This window comes from Hippoglossus stenolepis, chromosome 11, assembly GCF_022539355.2.
Source record: "Hippoglossus stenolepis isolate QCI-W04-F060 chromosome 11, HSTE1.2, whole genome shotgun sequence".
Classification (NCBI taxonomy): Eukaryota; Metazoa; Chordata; class Actinopteri; order Pleuronectiformes; family Pleuronectidae; genus Hippoglossus; species Hippoglossus stenolepis.
The window spans coordinates 8,438,053-8,462,148 of NC_061493.1; the positions used below are offsets into that span (position 1 = coordinate 8,438,053).

Sequence of the window (24,096 nt, forward strand, 5' to 3'; positions counted from 1 at the left end):
AAAAATCAATGCTTGATACAAATCAAATTTCGTATGTTGTGAGGAAAGAAAAAGCCTTTATTGAATTTCATTGGAGCTCATTGACAATTGTGTTTCGGTGGGTAACACTGAATGGAAACATAACTTTAGCCTCACTCCACAGGACACCTTTAAAAAGCCGATGTTTAGCAGCTAATGTGTTTGCTAATACAGTTGTTTGGGGGTAAACGAAAAAAGTTGAGAAAAGTTGAGTGATCATTGAAGTTTTTTTACGATTCATCCTGTCGGGAACATGACTGATCGTAGTAAAATACATGACAACCATCATGTGATAAATGACTTCACTGCAAAACCACAAATGTCAAGGTCATGGTGGCGCTAGAGCAAAAACTGGGAGATTATACAACAAGAATCTGCAGGATTCATCATCTGGGAACCATGAATGTCTCTCAAATCTGGACAGTCCAAAAAAAAACAAAAAAACATGCAGCCAAGGCAATAAAGCAACACTGCAGTGAAACCGTGTTTGTTGAATCCAGCTGACCTGCAGAATACAAAGCAACGTACATACGGATCGAGGAGGGGGTGAGCAGAGTGACACTACAGACCATTCTTCACTATAATCAAGCAAATGAGAGCAGGGGCCATCTCCTGGAGGCCGCCCACCCTCTGTGTCAGCAGCAGCAGTGCGAGTGGAGCAGCAGGGTGTCGTGGCTGGGTGTGGGTGGGTAATGGCTGATATTCTTCATATTTATCCAGCGTATCTGCAGTGTTACATCAAGCTGCTGCTGTGAGCGCGCTCGCACACAGTGAGCGTGATGGGAGCTGACCCTGTTTGACTGCCACAGCTGGTGTATCTCTGATGATAATAGAGAGCCATCACCCTCACAAAGCACCTCCCTGCATCCCATCATCCCGAGGAATTATAAATACTAACGAGAAAAGCGTTTGGAAAAGGTCAGGCCAGAAAGCGACGCTGCTTCTCATGGAGTTTGAGACAAATTTCAGTTTTAGTGAGTCGCACTAAACGTGCTGAACATATCATAGCAGCAGGTGGCATTTGAGAAAGGGCATTTAATTCCACAAGGGGAGACGTTTACTTAAGTGCACTTTTGTTTTTAGTACACTTCATGTGAACGGGGCGCAATGTAACCTTGGAGGGAAACAGCCCAGATTGACAAGAGAGATATGGATAGATGGATACGGCCGACAGATTGTGAGTGCAAGGCAGTGGGGGGGGGAAGAGGTAATGAGCTTTAGGGGGAAAGAGGAGGAGGAAGGTGAGTGAGGGAGACGAGGAGGAGGAGGAGGAGGAGGGCCAGGAAGAGATGAATCGATTTTGGAAAGAGCTCAAAGAACCGTCATCAATTCAGCGATTCATTACGTTGGCTCTCAGTCAGCGAGGCCGCAAAAATATGAAGGGGCCCAGAGGTTCCCTGTATGCCGCCCGCCTGTCGGTTCTCAAACAATCCTCTCTCGGAGGGGTGGAGCAGCGGCGATGCAGCAGTTTGTCGCTGCCGCAGTACGGCATTAATAAATAACAGTTTTAAGCAGCACAGACGGGACTGTAGCAGCACCTGCACACAGGGAGGAGTTTCTCTCTGAGACACCTCATCGGAAAATGTTCTGTTAAGAGGATGAAGAAAAGTGTGAATGAAACCGAGGCCATGTATTGACTGCAGAGCATCGAAGTTAATCTGAATATATACATTGGGGGAAATCAGACTGCGACAGAGACATGCTCATTTTCAAACCCATGTGTAATTCACAGACTAAGTGTCACAGCAAGCACAGCGAGATTTTTCATTATTCACACTCCCAAAAACACCCTTGAGAGCTTGTCCAGACCGATTTTTTCTTCTTAGATCTTCATTGGACGACAGATCAGACGAGCATGTCCGCGCCACATGATAAAGACACACAAACAACCACTGTGTAACAAGCCTAGGTAGAGAGTCAGCGAGCCAAACGTATGAAGGTACAACAATCATTAGACTGATTAACACACACACACACACACGATATGCAACATAAAGGAGGGGAGAGAGAGAGCGAGAGAGTCTGAAACACCAGTGTGAAAAGTTTGATTAGAGCTGAATTGTGTCAAGTTCTTATCGAGAAGTCTTTTTTTTTGTTACCTCTGCCAATAAGGCTATGTTTATTTGTTGGTTTGTTTATTTGTCAGCAGGTCTAAGCAAAAACTGATTTCCACAAAACTTGTTCTAAGGATGGGCCAAGAGAGAACCCATCAAATTTTGGCTCCGCAACAAAGGAGCACATCCAACGTTTTTTTTTATCACTTTCTTGAAAGGCATTTTTTAAAAATTCATTTATATATTTTCATTGATTTCCAAGCTTATAGATGAATCTTGATCATGTTTCATTCCCGTGCATTAAAGGTTCAGTGTGTAAGATTTATTTGTACGGGATCTATTGGCAGAATTTGAATATAAAATAATCCTAGTGTTGTTTTTGCTGCAACGTGGAAATTCACGACTAAGTTCTACACACTGAACCTTTTAATCAGGCATATCTAGGGAACTGATATGTGAGTGTGTACAATTTGGTGCAGCTAGATTAAATTTGAAATGACCACAGGGCTGTGGTGGAGGTATGCGCTCTACTCTGTGTCATTTTAGTTCCAAATCACAGGAAGTAGCCCCCAGTGTCCGCCTTACACTGTAGTGTGGAGCTCATGAAGATTTAATCACTGACTGGATTAATAAATCTGCTGTCAAGACAACATTTTAATTTAGTTTGATGTTTAAATTTAGGATCATGTGCCAGTAAAAACTGTTAACGTCAGCATTAGTTATACTTAGTTTAGTGCTAATTGGTGGACATGATGAATAGACTGAAAGAATAGGTTGTTATTTACATAGACTGTATATAAAGATGGACAATGCGTCTTCTTGTCCCCTTTCTTGAAATGAAGTTGCGAACGCTACCATCTTTGTTCATTTGGTGCCAGAGTCTGTGCATCCAGGGGATGGAGGCACGGTAGCAAGGTGCTGTTGATACATGCACTGGGTCAATCACGAATCCCATTTTTATACCATCAAATAACGGATTAAAACCAAACTTATCAGAAAAACACTTGCACACACATCAGAACTACTTAAAATGACAGAAACAATCTTTGAGAATTTTTTTTAATGTCTACTTTCCCATTTTAGTATATTCCATGTCACGTCTACTAACACGGAGGAAGCCTTTATAGACTATACTGCAGCCAGCCACCAGGTGGCCGGGTGGCGATCAAGACACTTTGGCTTTACTTTTGGGGAGCAGTCAACTTTAGATACAGTTTATGCTTACTTGTATTTGATGAAGACATTAAGGGTTTGACAACAATAAGCTTGATTTGGTTGACATCTGTACATTTTATGTTGTATTTGTAGACACCTATTATCCTTACTTCTTATTTTATTATTATTATTCTGTGTGTTTTTATGAAATCTTTTTGTCTTCATCAAGTCATTCTAAATTTCAAGACTACAATGGGTCTTTTTAATTCAATCATCAGCATTTTTGTTCTTATGATTTACTTATAAGGGTTCCACCGCTCAGTACATAGAAAGTGACAAATCCAAACTTGAGCGTAAACTTTAAAACTTTCATCAGACCTGTGGTGAGTAAGCGCTCAGTTCAGCTATCAGCCATAATTCATACCTGCATAAGATGCTGTTTACTGATGTCGCCATGCAGGATTTCTGTGTCATGAAGTCCTTTAGATTCTGAATGTCACCTCTTTTTCATTGGGATGGGACATAAGTAACAAAGTTGCCTAGTGCAGCTTTCACAGGACCACTACACAGCCATCTCATCCCCTAAGCAGTCCGGCAGACTCTCTGCATTCAGCACGTTTACGAGTCGAGCTGCACCGTCGGCCCCTATGCCCTCGCCCTGTCCCCAGCTGTCTCGGTCGTCGCTCTCATCTGTGTTTGATTCGTACTCTGATCCGATCCCTGACTCCCTGAACCGCAGCAGCTCCAGGGCTCCGAGGACCTGCTCCCCCAGCAGCGAGATCTCATCCGGGGCTCCGTCGCTGGGGGTCTCCCCCGTGTCCAGGCCCTGCTCCTGGCTGTCTGGCCCCCGGGAGGAGAAGCGGAAGCACTCGAGTCGAACTCCACTGCCACTCAGTCCCAGAGGGCTGGTGTCGACACCCATGGTGCCCGGAGAGCAGGGCCCGGGGAGGGCGGAGACCCAGGCACTGTCACTGATCTGGAGGTGGGACTGAGAGGCTAAATGGCCTATAGACAGGGTGAGCGGTTCACGCTGGGGAGGCTTGGCGCGAAAAGTGATCTCTAGGAGGCTGTCCTGCGAGCCCACTGAGGACAAATCCAAAAAAGATACAGAGTTAGAGACAGATGAAACAAATCACAGAGAATTTACTCATCACATGTAAGAGGAGATGTCTGAGAGAGGCAGATGAGATTAGAGTGCGGTGACGTCTGTGCTGAGAGGATTTGATAATTCATAACTGTATGGCAGCATATTGCCTCGTGCTAAATGCAGGGAGGGGAGAGCAGGGAGCAGCAGAGAATCCTCTGAGAGGGCTGGATAATTAATCGTGCGTCACGAGTGGATCAGAAAAAGAAACGGGCTGACGGGATGACACGGAAGGGAAACGGGCGGGGAAGAAAAAATCAAGACGGAAGAGATGACAGGGGGAAAAAAATATTTTATGACACATTAAAAAAAGAGAAAGAAAGGAAACGGACAAAGGTTCAAGCAGTAAAATAGATTCTTTAAATGAAAAATTGAGGCTGAGTTGTTAATCAAAAATAAAGCAGATTTCCACTCACTGGATGTCAATTGGCCGGCAGCTTTGAGTTCCAGCTCCTGGATCTGTTTGACCAGCAGGGAAATGTGCTGCAGCAGGTCAGTGTTCTGCTGCAGCAGCCTCTGCACTCTGGCTTGGGCCTCGGTCCGTGCACACACCTCCACTGACAGCTGCTCCTGGAGCACATGAACCTGAACACACCAAAAAACAGTTCAACACAACCCCACAAACCTGCTGACAAGCTTTAAGATTCTTTAGGGGGTTTTGTTTTTATTATTTTGTGTCAAGTAACTTGAAGTTTCCAATAATAATAATGATGAGCGGATTCTGACATTTTAATGATACTTGGGGTAAATGTTTTAGTGTCTTCAATCATCAAAAACACATGATCTTAAATGTTAATTTGAAGTGAAGTCTTGTATGAGTAGGAAAACATGTTTTATGCAGACTATTTATTGTCTATTCTTACATGTGTGCCACATATTTAAACTGGGAACATTGGATTGTCCAGTGATTAAAGTAAATAGTTTCATTGGTGACATAAAAAAGAAAAAAATACTATGTGTGGAATTTCTAGACAAAGGATGAAAGAAATCCGTCCACTGTCCTCAGTACCTGTGCTCCAGCTGCCAGCGCCTGCTGTTCCTGCTGCTGCAGTTGTTTTTGAAGGAGCTGGACGTGGTGCTCCGCAGAGCAGGGAGCCTCAGCTGTCAACTGACCCGACACAGACGCCCCGAGGATGGGAGAACCCAGCAGGGGAGAAGGGTCATCGGACACCTGCAGCAGATAAATCAGGGACAACTACTTCTTACCGTGTGACAAAGTGACCATGATGTGAAAGCATATGAGGTCTTTTTTTGTTTTGTTTCTTTGATCTGATAGATGAAGGCATCATGACAAGCGTGAAGACAAGTTCAAGTTTCATGAAAAGGAACAGAAGAACAAAAGCTGTATGTCAGTGCTGAAGAATGCAGCGGAGAACCCCCACAGCACAGTGTGATTCTGCCAGACAATAACAATGTTGCCTACTTCCACTAAAAATAAAGTAAACAAAAGCTGCGGGTTGGCGGCACAGTAGAAAGATTTAAAGGTAAAGTAAAGTATAAGACTAACAGGATTAAATTGTATGATGCATGGTGGACCAGTGAGCCCAGTCCTGGCACATTTGTGCAGCTTGCTCTCATGCACACAGGCACACAGAGAGAGAGCCGGTGAAGAGACCGACAGGTACTGGCCGAGTAAATATATATTTACTATGGTGCTCCCAATGGCCAGTCATTGTGTGATAGAGAGAGAGAGAGAGAGAGAGAGAGAGAGAGAGAGAGAGAGAGAGAGAGAGAGAGAGAGAGAGAGAGAGAGAGAGAGAGAGAGCAGAGAAAGGAGGGGCTGAGTGAATCAATGTGATGTGCACAGCTCCACTAAGAAGCAGCTGGACAACACAATGTCTTCCATAGTGATTGTGAACATGTTTACAATATTTTTGGTTCATTTTTCATGGAAAAAGTGACAGTGGACAAACAGCAGCAGACCAGCAAAGGGAGAGTGACCAAGATATGGACGAACCTTCAGACCACTCAGTTACAAGCTTGATCTCTCTCTCTCTCACACACGCACACAGACGCACACACACACACACACAGTAGTAGTCGGTATACACACACTGTGGTTATTATTTACTGTGTGGTGTGCTATATTGACGTCTGTCTGTGTGAGGGGCGGCAGAATGTCCTGTATGTACACAGAGTATTTCCACAGCTGTGATTAAACCAGACGATCACGGGGGCTCAGAGCAGGAAATCCTCTCCTCATCAGGTTTGTTTTGGCTCAGGTGCCGAGTCCACGGATCCACGTTTTGTCATTTTTATCCGGATGAAAACAAATTCACTTCTACAAAAAAGATTTTAAACCCGATTCTCAAGTTGAGGCTCGAGCTGCTGCCTTTGAATCTAGGTTTCCTCTTTGATTTGATAAACTATTACATGATGGGCACAAAGTGGGGCCATTAGTGGATATAAAACTACTTTCTAAGTATGAGGACATATTAATCATGTGTGTGAATGTGTCGGACACAACATGAACAACTGTGAAAGGAGATAATATATGATATAGTTGGCATAATTACAGTCAGCACCTCTCTAAAACAAATTCAGCAAAGTGAAGGGAAATGTGCGGCCTTAGGACTGTTGGATTGGACAGGATACGTTTATACGTGTTCCTATAAAAATGCATTTTTTGCCGTAAAGAAGTTATTTTGATTCTGACCAGAAAAATAAAATGATCAGTCACAGTCCTCCACCGTGATGGCCTCCTCTTCTTCTACGTTGTGGTATCACAGGAGTCTCATTGGCACATCCGCTCTTCACCTGTGGAGGATTCAGTCCACTCTTACTCTTCCTCCTTCGTCCACCTCCTCCTTCTCAACCTCCTTCTCCGCCAGATGGGAGCTGGGTTTTCCTCTTGCAGATCAGCTACATCTGCCTGGTTCCTCTTAAGGGACCAGTGTTACTGTGCCAGATATAAATTCAGGTTTGTTGATGCCAGGCTTGTATTTTTTCCTCACAATTCTGACTTCACCCGCCTCTCTGCTTTTTCTTCAAGGTGTTACATTTCTTCTTCTTCGCTCACAGATGTCAGAAGTCCTTGTATTATTGGTGAAGTTTTATCAAGTCTTCCTAGAGTGGCTGTGGCTAAGGGGATACAGCGGGTCGTCCACTGGCCAAAAGGGTGGTGGTTCCAATCTATGAGCTGAACTGTGTTTGGAGAAGACACTGAACCACAAATTTCCCCAGACGGCTGTGCTGGCAGTGTATGAGAGATGTGTGATAGAGAAAGTGCTGCACACAGATGCGCTGTATATATGGACTATAAATGTGTGTGTGAATGGTTGAATGGCAAACTGCAGCGTAAAGCACTTTGAGTGGTCATCAGGACTAAAAGCCGCGATATGAATACAGACCATTTACCGTTTAAATGCTGCGGCAGCATCTTCGGTGTCTCTGAGGCCTTGAGCTGAAGCTCAGTGCTGAAACTCTTCTCCTCTTTCAACATCAACATCTGAAAAAACTACTTCCAATCCAAGTGAACGTGTGAACCAAATTTGAGGAAATTCCCTCAAAGTCTTCTGGAGATATCCTATTCACAATAATTGGGTGAACGGACGAATGGACTAACTACGTGAAAACACTCCGCACCTTGAGTGGCTTGTTTAACCTCTCTTCATTTCTGCAGTTCTTTGCTGAGCTTCAACTTCATTATTCTCTCTTTTTTTAGGACGTGAGGCTCATTTCCTTTGCAGATCGCTTTCAAGCCTTTCCATTTCCCCCAGCAGCTGCCTGCATGCAGCAGTTACAGGTCTGTCTTCATCACGTCACCTTCCTCTCTAACAACCTTATCTCGCCTCAGTTTTTCTTCTCTGTAGGTTTGTTTAATACAAGCATCTCATCTTACAGACACATACTCATTTGTTAATTTAATCGTCAGCTGTTGATATAAAAAAAAACGGTAATAGCAGCTTTACACTCGGTTGAAATGTGATTCTGTCCCTCAAAGAATGATGAATCCCACCAGGCATTTTACTTCAATTATGTCAAATGTCAAAACAAATCCTGGTCTAATGACAAATACAGAGTGGAGTCATGCATCTAATCTCTAATCAATCATTATAAACAGATCTGAATGAGCCGCTGTTGTTTGGTTTGAGCACAGGTGATTTATGACTCACACATAATGTCAGACCACTGCTGCTGGAGGGGCCGGCGTGAAGGACACGACTGATCTGACATATCTGAGATGGGAGGTAAACACGGTGGACACAGTTGTCATTATTATTAAACTGTGAAGGGCACTTGACCTTCGTCTCACGGGGGGAGACAGAGACATCGCAGGCGAGAGCCGAACAAATGAAACGCTGATGTTTTATTGTTGCGGGACCGCACTGAGAGAATGAAAATATAAAACTAATTTCCTTCCTCTCATGTAACCATGTAATTGGATGTAATATCCATTCAATTCAAACTAATTAACTCCCGCGCCAGAACAACACTAGTGTCCTCTCTTGAGTAATAAAGCCGACAGTGGTTGTAAAATGAGGCAACAAATATCAGAGAGCAAACAGCCACTTGTCCGACATTGCAGGATTAGGAGAGCCTCGCCGTATTTTCATCAACAAACCATATGATCCAGTCAGTATCAAAGAGCCCTGTGGAGGGATTTCTTCACAAACAACCATAAAAGACGTGGTGTTCTCGCTTTATGTTCCACACTGATGTTCTCTCATCTTCACTTTCATCATTATGAGCTGCAAGCCCTGCAGAATTATTTATTAGCAATGCTTTTTCAAGGTTTTAGATCAATATTTTCTAAAATGCTCTGCCAAAATACACCATGTTTGTCCTCAGATGTTTTCTTGGGTACGACGAGCATATTAAATCCATCACTTTCTCCTGGAGTCATTTATGTAACTTGTTTGTGTCATGTTTGGTTGAAAGAAGGAGTTGGAACTTGAATGAATCAGTTCAGTAGTCGTAAGTTGGGTGTTTTGGGTGTTGCTTTTAAAGGTGTAAAATACTTCTTATCGTATTTGTTGAAATCTTCTTCATGTCCCAATTACTGAAAAAGAAAAAAAAGCTTGGTCGTGTGACCTTTGCAGGATTGTAATAAACACGGCCGTATGAAATGATTGGCTGGCGAATCTCTCTGTGACATGCCGACCTGCACGTGCTCTACTTTCTACTTTGTCTCCGCAACCCAGCGAGGTCTTTAGCCAGAAGTTAGCGAGTGACTCACAGAAAAGACATTTTCTGGCAGTTTGTCTGTGCGCGTTTATGTGTTTTTGGTGCGTAGCTTTGATGAGAGGGGTGGGATGTATCTGTTACACGTTTTCAAAGTGGAGCCTGCTCTTGTTTGTTATTGCAGGATTAGCAACTCTAGCTTTAAGTAGAGTAGATTCATAGATGAGTCAAACAGCAGCAATGTAATCTGCAAGCATTTTGATAATTGTTTAAAGGACTACTCCAGCAATTTAGCATTGCCCTTTCATTAAAGGACACATGTTGTGCTTTTTCAGTGTTTCTTTCCTCTGGTGTGCTTATAGGTTTTTCTGTGAATGTTGAAGTTCTACACGGTTAAAAAGACCAAAGCTCCTGAAACGTCTCGTCAGTAGTCCCTCACATTACATCACGATTCCCCACATTTGTGTAACGCTCTCCAAGCGGCCAGAGTAAGAGCGGAGGCGGACGTTTTCCTGTCAGAACCAATCAGAACAGGCCGAGCTTTATCAGAAGGGGGGCCTTAAAGAGACAGGACCTAAAACCAAGCGTTTCAGACAGAAGCTGAAAAGAGGAGCTGTAGAAATAGATCGTGTGAGGAGAGTGATGTGTTTTCTGAACCTTAGAGCATGTGAACCTTGTCAAGTAAGAACACAAGAAGTAAAATAATTAACCCAAATATGAACATAATATGTCTCCTTTAAGGAATCTGTGCAGCAGAGGCCAAGATATCTTGAGTTCATCTCATGTCTTTCAAACTACACATGTCTCATTTTAGAATAGACCTTCTGTTATAAATGCGTTGAACCCCTGAACTTGACATCTTGTCCAGGGACCGAGGGTTTATCCTCTGTTCAGATACGACGTTGTGCGTGTGGTACGGTGATTGGTCTCTGGGAGCGATTAACAGGGTCACCACAAGACGTTTTGCTACTTGCCCCCTGTTGAACCCTGATAACATCATATTACAGCATCAAGGTTTAGAACTTCATAAAACATTGTACACCTTCTGTGTAAACCGGGTGACTTGTCATTTTTTAAACTCACAAACCATTGATTCTGAAATGTGAATATTTGCTCTATTTGAGATTTTGCTTTTGTACCATTGATTGCACAAAACGAGGGATCTGAAAAAGCTATTCAGTTTTGCAAGGATCATTTTTCATTACCTTCGGAGACCTTTAAGACCAAATAACGAATTGATAGAATGAGAAAATAAATGTGCAGATTACTTCATAATGAAAAGGATTTAGTTGCTAGCCTAAAAAAAAATCACTATCTGCAGTAATGGCTTCATCTCTGCATAATTCATAAAACCACCTCTGTTTCTAATGGAGTTTGAAAATAGCACGGTGCTTTACATGATCACACCGTGACGCAATCAAGGACAACTCATGTACGCTACCTTCACGTCGTTACCAAGGGCCTCGTCTTTTTTACTCTTCTCCGGGTCTGATGAAGAGACGCACTCGATGCTCTCCTCTGTAGTGGCTTCAAGGTCGGTCTCTTCCGACAACGCAAACCTCTTCTTCGCTGTGGAGAGACCAGACAGATTCAGTATGCGGTTGTTTTACAGTTTACGACACGTCTACAGGCGCTGACAGCAGCTGCGGACGAGCAAGGTCTTTGATCAGTGGCCTGCACGATTCACCAAGAAACCAATCTGCAGCTGCAGTACGGCAAGCGGCAAAGGAAAACTATCTGCAGCGGATAATGACATATTTTCTGGGAAAATTGTGTGACCGTTTGTTTCTGCAGGAGCTGAGGGTTGGTGTTCATGTGGCAGTGAAAGCCAGAGGTAGAGAGGACGAAGAAGAAGAAGAAGAAGGCCTAAGGAGTTTGTGTGCTGTTGTGGGAGTTTATGTGTATGTGTGTGTGTGTGTGTGTGTGTGTGACAGAAGGAGAATGGTGAGGAGAGAGACAGGAGGGGGGAGGGGACTAGATGTATGGATGCAATTTTGTGTGTATGTGTATGATTGTGCTTGTGTAAGTTTGTGTGTTTATAGGTAGATGTGAGTCACCTGGCACCGCCTCAGACCCCTCGTCCTTCCCCTCCTCATCCTCCTGGTCGTCGGTTTTCTCCTGCAGGGTCAGCTGGTGACACACATCAAACGCCTGACCCACCGTCCTCACGATCCTCATGGCCTGAGACTGTGAGGGAGGACACAGAGACAAAGGGTGGGTGAGTGTTTGTGTGTGTGTGTGTGTGTGTGTGTGTGTGTGTGTTTGTGTATGAGAGAGAAAGAGAGCAGGGGGTGGGGGGAAGCAGCAGGAGCAGCACAGCGAGGGAGGACGCAAGAGAAAGGAAGCCAGTAGGGGGGGTTAATGAGGTGGCAGAGAAGTTGTGCAGGAAGAAAAATGGATAGGCAGATTGAGTGTGTGCCTGCGTGTGTGTGTGCACAGGTAACAAGACACATCAGAGTGAGGGAAAATGAGACGAAAAATGAAGACGGGGTAAAGCGGAGAGGGAAGATAGAGACCGAACAGAGGTGAGAAGATATGACGAGCGCAGGGCTTCACTTGTTTGTCCTTGTCTATCTGCTCTGCATACGTTGTGCTGTCAGAGAGATGGATCGGTCTGCTTCAGAGGCAAATCACTGTGATGGCAGGGAGGAAGCGAAGATTAAGTTTGTTTGTTATTGCAGGAGGCTCGGTAGGTGTGTCTGCGGCGTCAGGTCATCAATCAGGGACACTTAACTCAAACTTTGCCACTGGATGTGTCACATGAACATATTCTTAAATTTTTTACATTAATCCTGTTTGTCTCATGGACTTAATGTTAGAGACAGATGTTCCTGTGATGAGTCCCATCGAGCCGTCACCATACAAATAGAGGTTAAATCACGGTCTCCACTTCCTCCTGCTAACCAGAAATGACGGCAACATCTCCTGGATATATACGAACGCTGCCATCTTGTGCATTTGGAGCCAGAGTCCGCGCAGTCGCGATCAAGGGATGGAGCCGTGGTAGTGAGGTCCCGTCGATACACATGCTCGACCAATCGCGGATCGAGTCTCAGCTGTCAATCAAAACTCGGGCGGAAGGTTTCGGTAGGGGCGGAGGAAGATTCCATTAACTTTTGGAGCAGATTCGATTAAGGATGCAGGTCTAGGAATTTATTTTCAATTTGTTCAGCATGGCGAGATGGGATGTTAGCCTGGGAGGAGGTAGTCACTCTCCACCTTCGACCTTTTAAAAATGAAATCTCACAGTTACGTTTACCCAATTTACATGTTCATTGATTTACTGTGTACTTTCAAATCATTCCATTTTTTTCCTCTATTTGAAAACATTTAGTTTTAAATAACAGCACTTTTACTTTAGTAGAATTTTACAGCACTGTTTCCAGGAAAAAACCTTTTGTGTGGCATTTGAAACACTTCTCATTAGAGGTGAGTATTTTTTTTATATTTAATATCAGCAGAAGCAGCATCGAAATGAAATGTTTTGCTCTCCGTTCATCCTGCCTCCAGGCGCTCAGTCAATATGTCAAGGGTGCTCAAACCTCAAAGTACTCAATCAAGTGAAAAAGCACAAGAAAAATATCGGAATAAAGCCGTGACATTGATTACTTTGCTCGGCCAACGTAAAATGTAATTCTGTTTGAAAGTAAAAATTTAAAAAAGCAGCGCTCCCATGGCCAAGCACAAAATGCTCTGTTGATGTATGGAGCTGGCATCTAAGCCCTGCTGGGCTGCAACAAGCCATGATGGAAATAAATCAAATCTCCTCTTATCAGCTGCTCTATCACCTCCTACTCAGCACAAATGCTTGGTCTGCAACACCCAGATAAGGCCCCGTGGCCCTGAGGGGGGCACCGAGGCACCGCGGCCTGTGCCCCCGACCATTTGATGATGTTTTTCTTTGGCAGCGGTGAAAATGTCTTTAAGAGCTGAGGAAAAAGCCCATCTTCCTTTCTCTTCCCACCAGGATGATTAGTATGCAGCTTCACTAAGCCACTGTCTGCCTGGTATCCATAGTGAAGGGATGGGAGTCAACCTCACTGATGCTCTGTCTTTGTCATAGAGGAAAAAAATGTCGCCGCTTGATATGAAGACATGCGGAGGAGAAGAACATGCCTTTCAATTTTATAAGCGTTTTTTCCAAAACCCACACGAGGGGGAGCTGTCTGTCAGATTAATTGGCTGTGTGTACAGGTCCAACAGTACCATACATCACCGAGGCCGTGGCCACAAATATCAATATCACCATTAGAAGCTTTGTTCAAGGAGTGGAGATGAAAACACGATGCAGTGACTGAATTGCTGCGTTTCTTCTTGAAGTACTGGTCTGAATCATGCTTTCCAGTATCTTCTGCAGAGAGTTATGATGGAAGGAGGAGATGTACCTGAGAGTGAGACTTATCATCGAGCCAGACATGTTTAATGTTTCTAGACCCTGAATAACCATTTGAAGCTTATATTGGCACATTTAATAGACATTTTGTGGACAGCCCCATATGATTACATCATAGCCACTGCCACTGTGTCATGGCTGCCGGCGGAGGTGATCTACTGAACCGATTCCAAATGGTTTTAGTACCATCATTTACATAAAAAAACGGAATACCCCTTCAGCAGGTTATGGTATCGTTGTAACTGCAGTACAAACAACAATACAAGTAATGTAACCACCTGTAATACTGCAGTGTGTTGTTTTTGTGTTGTTAGCAGTTTAACATGAAAGGTTTAGAGTTGGATTTGCATGAATAAGAATATGACTCATGTCTGAGTAAAAGATGTGTGACTGTAGATTTCTGTGATTAAAGTATTTGTCATTTGAAAGGATCTGAAGCTTGCAGGTAATTTAAGTTATGGCAGAAAGATGGAACGATGGCGTTGAGTCTTTTCATGTAAGTTAAACTTACCTTCCTCTTTGACTTGAACACGTTGCAGCGGAAAATGTTGCTCTCTCCGTCTCTGGCTATGTAACTGAAGATCTTCAAGTCTTGAGCATCATGTGAGACATAGAAGATCCTATTGGGGCAAGAGAATACATGAGATGAGCTCAATGGGGTTTTACATTTGACTCCTGTCTCTGATTTAAAATGACCAGGAGGACACTAGACTACCTGTGGATGGGATCCTGTGTCACCAGGAAGGTATTCTCATCCCATGAGCACCCTTTTCTCTGTCACAACACAAAAACACATGAGCAGACAGTGAGACAGATGATTTTTATAAAAGACACAACATGTATTAAATGTACATTAAATTACATTTTAAATTACAGACCTTCTTTTTGCGTAGAATCACTTGTACACTATCAGTGGACACGACAATGTTGACCTTCTTCTTCTTTATATTCTTCAGTTTGAATTCATACTGAGGAGGAAGAATGATATTCTCATTAACATTCCAGGTATAGGCCAAAAAAAGTAGTCCAAACTCAAATGAAACCAGACTGATTATTATGCTACTGGAATTAAATATCACTCAGTCCTGCTGAGACTGAGCTGTTTACACAAGAAAACTGAAATATTGGAAAAAGCGAGGAGGGATAATGACAGGAAGATATGTCTGACTATCTTCTTCTCAGGGGGAAACTGCGATTGAGTAAACAGCGAGAAACTGTCAGTTTGTGTTTCTGGAAGCTGTTTAAGCTTTCAAAGAGACTTCCCAGAGGGAGGCAGGCGTGTGTGGGACACTTTCATCCCTCTCCATGATTAATGCTGGAGACTGTACCCTCTGCCTCCACTGCAGGCACTGAGCGCTCCAAATATCAGCGCCCAGAGATCTGAGAACAAGCGTGATTTATCTGAAATAACATTGCCCGCTTTGAAAAAATAAATAAAAAAAACCTAGATCAGATAATTAATTGATCTAATGCAGTTCTATGAAATCCCCAGTCTTCCCAGATAAATCCACCATCAGCCACCCTGCATGACAGACTTGGAAACTCTCTGTCATTTTTTCTTTGGTTTTGTGTAAAAATAACAACCTAGCACTGTCTTTTATTTTCAGCGTGACTGGAGCTAACTTTTTCTCTCTTTGACTGACATTTCAGAATAAAAGAAATGGGGAATGTTGTTATTAGCAACATGACAGGTCACACTTGGTGATTTTTAGGGCTATTGAATTTGGAGCAGTTTTTTTATAAGCCTGGGACATTTGTCACAATTAGATGAAAAGCACTTTACTAGAAGATTCTTAATATTTTCGGTGGATATTTTTTATAAATCAGAGTTGATGAATTGAAGGACACAACTCCCTTAAAGGGGAATTCCATCATTTTCAACCTGGGCCCAATGGTCATGAATTCGGGTGTGTTAATGGAAGTGGCTATAATGTAATCTTATGGGGCAACTGCGACAGTCCACAAGATGTCCTCTAAAAGTGCTTATTTTTTGTTAGTAGCCTTTGGTTAGAGTCTGGCAACAGTATACATGTCTTCCTCGATGAGACATCTCACAACCATTCATTGGCAAAAAAAAAAAGTTTTAGTCGACATTTGTCGCAGTTGCCCCATAAGATTACATTGTAGCCACTGCTGCTGTGACACGGCTGCAGGCGGAGACGATTTACTGGACAGATTTCCTAAGTTTTAGGCCTCAGCTAAGACTGTCTCCCCCCCGAAGCACTGATGATGATGATGATGATGATGACAGATTAGTGTAGCAGCAACAACATGTGCACATAGGTGATTTTTTGTGATCCTGTTTAAATCAATATCCTTTGAGATACTGGAGGTCTCAAGTCTCGGGCACGACTATTTTGGGGTTTGGGTAGTGAACATTTTTAGAACATCTGATTTAGGCTGTTACAATTAGACAAATCGAGATAAATGTGAAATAATCAATTAATCTTACTGAATAATAAATCATTATCCGGCACTGTACTTAAAGGATCAGGATTAAGTTCCTCTCTGGTGTCACTGGGGACGTGGCCGACCTCCGCCACTGACACAATAACTTAGATGCTAGATTAGATACAGCAGCTGACAAACGGCTAAATCCTCTCGTCCCAGTGCCTGTGTAGCACTGCACTGATGATGTGTGAGGAGCATGTATCACAGGGTTTCCAGTGGCCTTAATAAGAGAGGAGAGCTTTGGAGGTTTGGGTTTTTCTAATGGTTTTTCTGCGTGCTGTATCTCTATCCAGCCATAAAATCAGAGCTGCTCTATGAATCCTTGTGTGATTTAGACCGCTCCTGACAGCCCAGTGAATCTGCCAAGTGTGTAGTTTTACCCTTACTGGTGATTTATGCGAATTAAAGGATGTTGAGGGGGGGGGTTATCCTCTAAGAACTCTGCACAAGGTGACACACGAGAGAGGATTGATGTGCACCAAGCAGCTACATATGTAAGTGTCTTACTCTGATTCGCCTCATCGCGGCGACAATCTCCATCCGACTCCCAGGACGACCCACCTCCAAACTGCCGATGTACTGCAGAGTGAGAGACAAAGATTCAAAGACATGTCGTCTCTGCAAATATTCACTTCTGTCAGGAAACTGGAGTAGAACTTTATGTTCAGGAGTCCTCAAAGTGCATTCACTCATAACATAGCAAATAAAAAAGAGAATTCACTAAGAGAAAAGAAGAATTGTGTTGAATATATGAACATTCCTAAAAAGACAGAAAACACATAGAAAAACCAACAGCTGTTTTCATGATCTGACTATCATGTTCTCAATCGATTAATCGTTCCATATAGATAAAATGACGTATATAAGCCTTTTCATTTGAGTCTTATTTGGTAAGACAAAAGTCCACAACTCAAAGACGGCCTTTACCTTTACTGTACATTAGGTCTACTGTTATAAATGGCAGAGACAAGCAGCAAATCCTCAAATCTGAGAAGCTGGGACCTGCAAATGTGTAAAAGTTTAGTTTGAAAAATGACTGAGCAAAAATAATGGCAGCATTTTCTGTTGATGGATGGATACTTAGTTAATTGCCCGATTGTTGCAGCTCTAAAATGTTCATAAAGTCATAAAGTAGAGAGACAGTGGGCAGCATCAGCGTCACACAGACAGAACAGTGCTATCAGTGACAGTGGCAGCCACAGTGTGTGTGTGACATATCCTGCAGGAACAGTTGCAGAGGGTCCCTTACCTTTGCCTCGAAGCAGACCCCGTGCTTGAACACCTCCTCGTTGTGCATGGGGATCCTCAGATCGTGCACGTCATCTACCAGATTGTACTTGGTTACCCCTGGCATCGCTTTATCAGTATCTGACCTGCTCGCGTTTTACGACAGCGCTAGGAGACCCGCAGACATCCGTCCATCCATCTCCTCCGGCGCCGCTGCCTCCACGCACACTCCCACCGGAGAGCCGCGTCACTCCGGAGGTCATCCGGGTTGAATTGATTGGTCGGCGGGTGCGACGAGCGTGCTGATCGGTGATCGGTGTGCGCGCTCACTGAACCCGTTACTCCGCTCAGAGGCACGACCACGGCGGAGGCACTGTGCGCGCAGCCGCCGCCGCCGGGGTCCAGATGACGCACGGATCTTAACGCGATTTATTTTTCCTCGAAACACCAATCAAGGAAATCCACGAAGTGATTTCTCACAGTGAGCGATCAAGATGCAGAAGCAGCTCGCGGGCTTCTGATCAGGTCTGGTACTGAGAGCATCATGTGTCACAGATGAAGAGCAGCTCCTCATCTGTTGGTGTTGGTGTTCTCAGACCTGCTGTTTGCTTGTGTGACATCTAGTGGCTTCACAGGGAAAAGACAAATCCCCAAATCACGGTCTCCCACTGGATTCCAGGAGACCCGGGCCCCAGGGGTCTCTGAGGGGACCCTGGCTCCCTCACATGTCATCAATAACTTCAGATAAACTTAAATAGCTACAGTAAATGTCTGGTGCATTTCACCTGCCCTGCAGATTTAGAGACAGATACAGATTTATTGAAGGGATATTGTTCTTTAATATATTTTGTCCCTTCTCTCATTTGAAAAGAGATACCTTTGTATTTTTGATTCTTCATCTGCTTGCTTTAAAGGCATTTTGATAAGAAATGAATATACAACTACAACTACTGCTACTACTACTACTTATAATCATCATCATCATCATCATCATCATCATCATCATCATCATCATCATCATCATCATCATCATCATCATCATCATCATCATCATCATCATCATCATAATTGCACCTCTCCGCATTAAAAGACAAATACAAAACAAAGAAATAATCAACATCAAAGACAACAAACCGATATCATCAAACACAGCAAATACTTATACAACATTTAGAATTAAAAAAAGACAACAATACATATTGCATCATTTAAAATCAGAGCCAACAAGTTCAATGGGACATGAAACTGTTGACAGTAATTGTAAAAGAGTAGCATAAAATAAATATAAAAGTAATAGAAACAACAATAAGGTAAAGGCACTCAGTGAAAGAATGTTGTGAGAGAAGATTAAAAAGTAGAGAGTGAAGCTCCGCAGAGCAACTATCTCAGCAGGTTGGGGCCCTGACAGGAAAAGCCCTGTCGCCTTTGGTTTTCATTCTCGACCAGGAAATATCTAACAGAGTCTTAGTGGAAGATTGGAAGCTACGGGCTGGTGAGGACTGATTTAACAGCTCAGCCAACTCAGTGCCAAAGGGCCTGAACGTCAATAGCAATATTCTAAAATCAATTCTAAAACACACAGGCAGCCAAGGAGTGGAACCTTAAATAAACTTTAAGTCTTAAAAGAGATATGATTACTTTTTAATATGAATTAATATTCAACCAGCAGATTTGAAGAATATAACAAAAACATTTGAAAGCATCAGCTGTTGGATGCAACTTCAGTGCTGCTACATTATGTTAAGTTTAAAAAGCTTTAAAACCCCTGAAAATAAAAGTCTCATTGCTGCTAAACTTCCACCCCTGGTAAAACACTTTGTTGGTGCTTTGGTAGCTCTACGGTGTGTTTTTAGAATTTTAATTAGCTGCATATTGCTGCAAAAACAGTTAAGTTGTGAGCCACAAAATCAAAAGAATGAACAATGAGCTGAATGACATGATCCACAGAGCTGAGAGAAGCAGCAGAGTGGTGTGATATAAAAATAATTGACTATCAAAAATCGTATGTTTTGTTACACTGACCAGTTTCTTATTAAACAACCACATACCTGCTTAGAAGTGGAGAGCACATTTTATGTTACTCTCCCTGTTGAGGTCCATGAAACTGTCTTTGCCATAAATTTATAGTCAAACCTGCACCTTTGTTTTTCCTTCAACTGTACAGGCCTGTTATGTGTTCTGTCCAATAGGTGGCAGGAGAGCTCTTTGTATTTTACAGTATATAAAGCTCGTAGCAGCATGTGAGACCAAGCTGAAGTCAAACCTTCACTTTAAGTCTTAAAGATGCTGCTTCTTATTCTACGTGCTCTTTTTTAAAATCTTTTTTGTGCAGCTTGTCTTTTGTTGACCCTTGTCAGGAACAACTCAGCACAATTTGTTGTACTTTCTGTCTCGGTATAAGGCACCATCCATTAAAGTCCAAATGAACAGAGTGCTCTGTCACTTGAGCAAAAAATCTTCCCTCCCATCATTTACTTTCTGGGATAAAGGTGTCCAGTCGCTGTTTCTTGGGGACAAATTGTACTCTGAGATCCTCCCTGAAGAGAACAGAAATACTGTACTCGGTGCTTGAGGTGACCGTCTTCTGTCAATTGCCTCATTTTGAAGTCGCTTGCGTCTTGCTCGGTGCACCCAGTTTCTGCTGCCTTAGTGACACCTGCCAGCTTATTAAGCTGGCAGGTGTCCGACGTGTGTCAGACGTGTGTCATATGTGTGTCAACACTTTATTGGAAAGCAGTAGTACTACAGACGAGGGGGAACAATCCCTGTGTGGCTTTTATTGCGAAATGAATGAAGCGAAGCATGTGCGTCAGAGGCTGCAGTTATTTAAACACTCAGCATCATCTACTCGAGAAGTGGAAGCTGTGTGGCTTTTGTCTCGCTCGCTCTCCTGTATTTGTACTCTAATTACAGTAGACACACTGAATGGGTTTGCATCCAACTTGTAACACCACATGTTTTGTCCCGTACTCCATGTTTTTATGGGAACGTACATGTTTGTACCAAATGCAAATGACTGTAATTGATGAGACATTTCTGCTCAACATCAAATGGCAACTTTATGGCAGCATGGGGGGAAAAGGTAGGTGATCAACAAAGTCAGTAGAACACATTTCCTGAGGACCATGAATGTCTGTAACAAATGTCAAAGCAATCCAATAGAGACAAATGTGATGGACTGACCAACAGACAGATGTTGCCATTTATAGACCCATGCCGCTAATGTGCTCTAGGTCTACCCCATGGTCTCCTACCTCTTGGACGACATAGAAGGTTCCCAGAAGGCATCCTTAATCATAGGCTCAAACCCCCTCATTAGATAGAGTCCCTCTCTAAGACTGAATCCAGACACCCTGTGGAGGAAACTCATTTCAGACACTTTGGTCACCACCCAAAGGTCATGACCATAGATGAGGGTCAGAATGTATTGACTAGTGAATTAATGGTTCACCTTAAGGGTCACTTCCCTCTTCACCACAATAATCAGGTCCAGCACCTGCTTTTCTGCAATGCCTGTCACTCTCTCGCTACCTGCTACCCCAATTTGTGGACAAGACCCAGAGACACTTGAACACTTGAGGCAGACACTCTGTCCCAAACCAGGGGGAGCCATTCATTGCTCTCATCAGCAAACAATGGCCTCTGACTTTTAGGCGCTAACAGCACCACATATATCTACCAATCACAGAGAGGGAATGCTAAGACACGTCAATCTAGACCCTCTCCTCACCCAGTCATGTCTAAATTTGATGTTCATTAAAATCACCAAAAATCTGTTTGGCGCTGGTGGAGGCCAACACTCAGTGGAAACATGTGAGTGTTCCGTGTAAGACTGAGGCGTCAGTCCTGAAATGGATAACTTAGGACGAATAGGCTGTTAAAGCTTGTTTACTTAATCTGTAACAAAGAAAAGGGTAAAAACAACAAGTTCTAGTTTTATGCTGAGTTGATTGTTGGGTTGTTTGTTATCCAGCTGCAGTCACCTTTGACCAGCTGGCTATTTTTGTATGGAGTGAAAAAATAGCTACAATGTGTTAACTAGTGAGTGGTGCTCTAGGTGGATTGTGTTGCTTTGGACAGAGCGAGGCTTTATGCTAAGCTCGGCTAACAGGCTGCTGGCTGTAGCTTGATATTTAATGGACACGTTTTGAGTATCGTATCAATCATCTCATCTCACTCTTGGCAAGAAAACAAATAAGCGTATTTCCTAAAATGTGTGTTGGCCCCAGTTTGACTTTGTCCATATTCATTTTGTTGCCGTGGTCAACTATCCAGGACATTAAGTTCCCACTTAAATCATCTGCTTAAATGGTGACTGAATGGACGTTCATTCTAATGCTGTTAGCATTATGGACTCAATTAGCATCTGATTAATGTCTGGTCTTGATGATATATGACTTTTAAGGGTTCATGATTTTCACAATATTGTTTGAAGTCGAATCCTACTGATTATTAGTGTTATTAATAGCTATATATTAAGGGAGAGTAAACACAACAGACAAATATATGGTGAGATGTGGTTTCAGGAACTGAACAGGCCTCTTAGTGTATAATTTAGTCACTTAATAATTTGCATGTTTGAAGTAAATTACAAAAGGATTGTGGGAAAAGGGTCAGTTCAAAAGTTAAGAGTGGTCATCAAGACTAGAAAAGTGCTATATAAATACAGATACAAAAAATGTAAGTTTGTAGTCTTGAACTTGGGGATAGGAGGGGATGGTGGAGCTTTTGCTTCTTGAGTTTCCTGAGACTCCAGCAGCAGCAGATTATTTCTAAAGAAATGAGAAACATTGGAGCGTCTCCCTGAGCTGCAGAAACACCACAAATTGATTCCCTATGAGACAGACTCTTGGAAATAGACAATTTAGGTTACACTTCTTATGCATTGTTGATTTCAACGGCTTTCTTGAGTTTTGTTTTTGTTAATGTTCACATATGCCAACCCACACTGGGTGGAAACGAACGGAATAACCTGGACAACATCTCCTCTATCAGTTCCTAGCAATATACACCAATAACAAACACATGTGGCTTTACCTATCGAAATGAGTCATTGTTTTCTGTATATGGCTCAACTCCCGCTGGCTTAACATAGCATTATGAAGTAAAATAATGCAAGGCAGATGTTGAAATAGCAAAACCAACGAGTTATATTCTCATATTTCACACTTACTGTTTTAATAGCAGATAGTTGTTTATGATGCCTGACAAGAGGCTCTGTTTTTAACCAGTGGACACAAACAAGTTTATTTGAGGCAACCATTTTTCAATTCGGCCATGCTAAATGAAATAAACATGAGTTGAAGCTTTCATAGTCTAATTGTATTTTGGAATGAATGTCGGTATGGGACCGCTGCTGTGTTAGTTGCCTTGGTAACCCGGTAGCCATGACTACAGCTCTTTGTTTTTACACCACTGTTCCAAGTTCAAGCACCGCCGGTGATGATATTAATCATCGCTCGCACAACAAATGTGTTTTAATAAGGGTATACTGACTCACTCCTGCCGGTGAAGTGGAGCCAGATCCACGGTTGAACAGAGCTCCACCTGCTCTGTGCCACATTAGGTTTCCACCTTCCTGACATTCAAAGCCCTCGACTTAAACTGATCCAGTCACTCGTGTCACAAATACCAGGTTTAGCCCCTCCCATGACAGCTCATCCAGGCGTGGGACCTGTTTGTGTTTACAGAGTAAACACTTCATAATCCTCACCGTTTATTGATCTTGTTCTTTTATAACCATTGAGACGTATTAAATAATCACGTGGTTATTTCTTGCTAGCCGGCATGGAATATGTATTTCCAACCTGAATATAAAGATTAAACTCCTTCAAGCCAGTTAAAAGACATTAGAGTAAAATAAACATTCTGTCCATCACAGACATACCAGGTTGAGCCATTGGTTAGTAATGTTAGGAAAATATGTGTATTTCCTTTAAATGTTTTTAGTTGCTACATTTTGGCCTCCATTTTGATAGTGAATTATGACAGGAAAAGTATCAAGCAAGAGAGAGAGTTTAGTTCCATTACATTAAAAACAGGTAACTGGTTTCAGTGCTGTGGCTGATCAGAGTATTTTGATGGTACCTACATAAGTGCATTTCAATGGCTAGTTTAACCTGTCACAGTTTTTTTTTGCTGTGATGCAGCAACATTTAATTATTAAGCTCCTGGAAACCAATTTGGAACTTGCCTAATTCTTCTGCTAATAAGAAGATTCTGCCAAACAAAAAGGAGAATGTCTCACATGGTGTCTCATTATGTCATTACAGCTGATAACCACAAGAAAGCTCAGGAAAGGAGCTAGTCAGGCGCTGACTGGAATCCAGTTCAACATGATTCACTTGAAATTTACTTCTTTCAGAGCTCAACTTCTTTTGTCCACCCATCTGCATGCAGTTACACACATCACATAGGAATGCACAGTTTTGCATCACTATAGTCTAATTCTCCACTCTGCATTTGATTAGAGTAGGAACACTACAACCCAGAGGCTGTAACGCTAATGCTTAAAAGTTTTTGAAAGTAAT

The 24,096-nt window shown here is 42.7% G+C and overlaps 1 protein-coding gene across 1 annotated transcript; it reads right to left on the reverse strand.

Annotated features, from left to right (window-relative positions):
- Positions 1 to 34: 34 nt before the first annotated feature.
- On the reverse strand, positions 35 to 18,174 carry LOC118118223 (carboxyl-terminal PDZ ligand of neuronal nitric oxide synthase protein). Its single transcript, XM_035171241.2, has 10 exons — positions 17,589 to 18,174; positions 16,847 to 16,918; positions 14,767 to 14,856; positions 14,604 to 14,662; positions 14,400 to 14,508; positions 11,553 to 11,682; positions 10,937 to 11,064; positions 5,381 to 5,542; positions 4,788 to 4,956; positions 35 to 4,310 (listed from the first exon to the last, which is right to left on the reverse strand). Exons 1-10 carry the CDS (start codon positions 17,691 to 17,693, stop codon positions 3,790 to 3,792), a joined length of 1,545 nt encoding a protein of 514 aa, XP_035027132.2. The 5' UTR covers positions 17,694 to 18,174; the 3' UTR covers positions 35 to 3,789.
- Positions 18,175 to 24,096: the final 5,922 nt, after the last annotated feature.

Coding starts and splice junctions, on each gene's coding strand:
- LOC118118223 (XM_035171241.2), bottom strand. CDS start 17,693: ATGCCAGGGGTAACCAAGTACAATCTGGTAGATGACGTGCACGATCTG. Junction 11,065..11,552: donor GGGGTCTGAGGCGGTGCCAG/GTGACTCACATC, acceptor GTCTCTCCACAG/CGAAGAAGAGGTTTGCGTTG. Junction 4,957..5,380: donor CGCTGGCAGCTGGAGCACAG/GTACTGAGGACA, acceptor TGGTGTGTTCAG/GTTCATGTGCTCCAGGAGCA.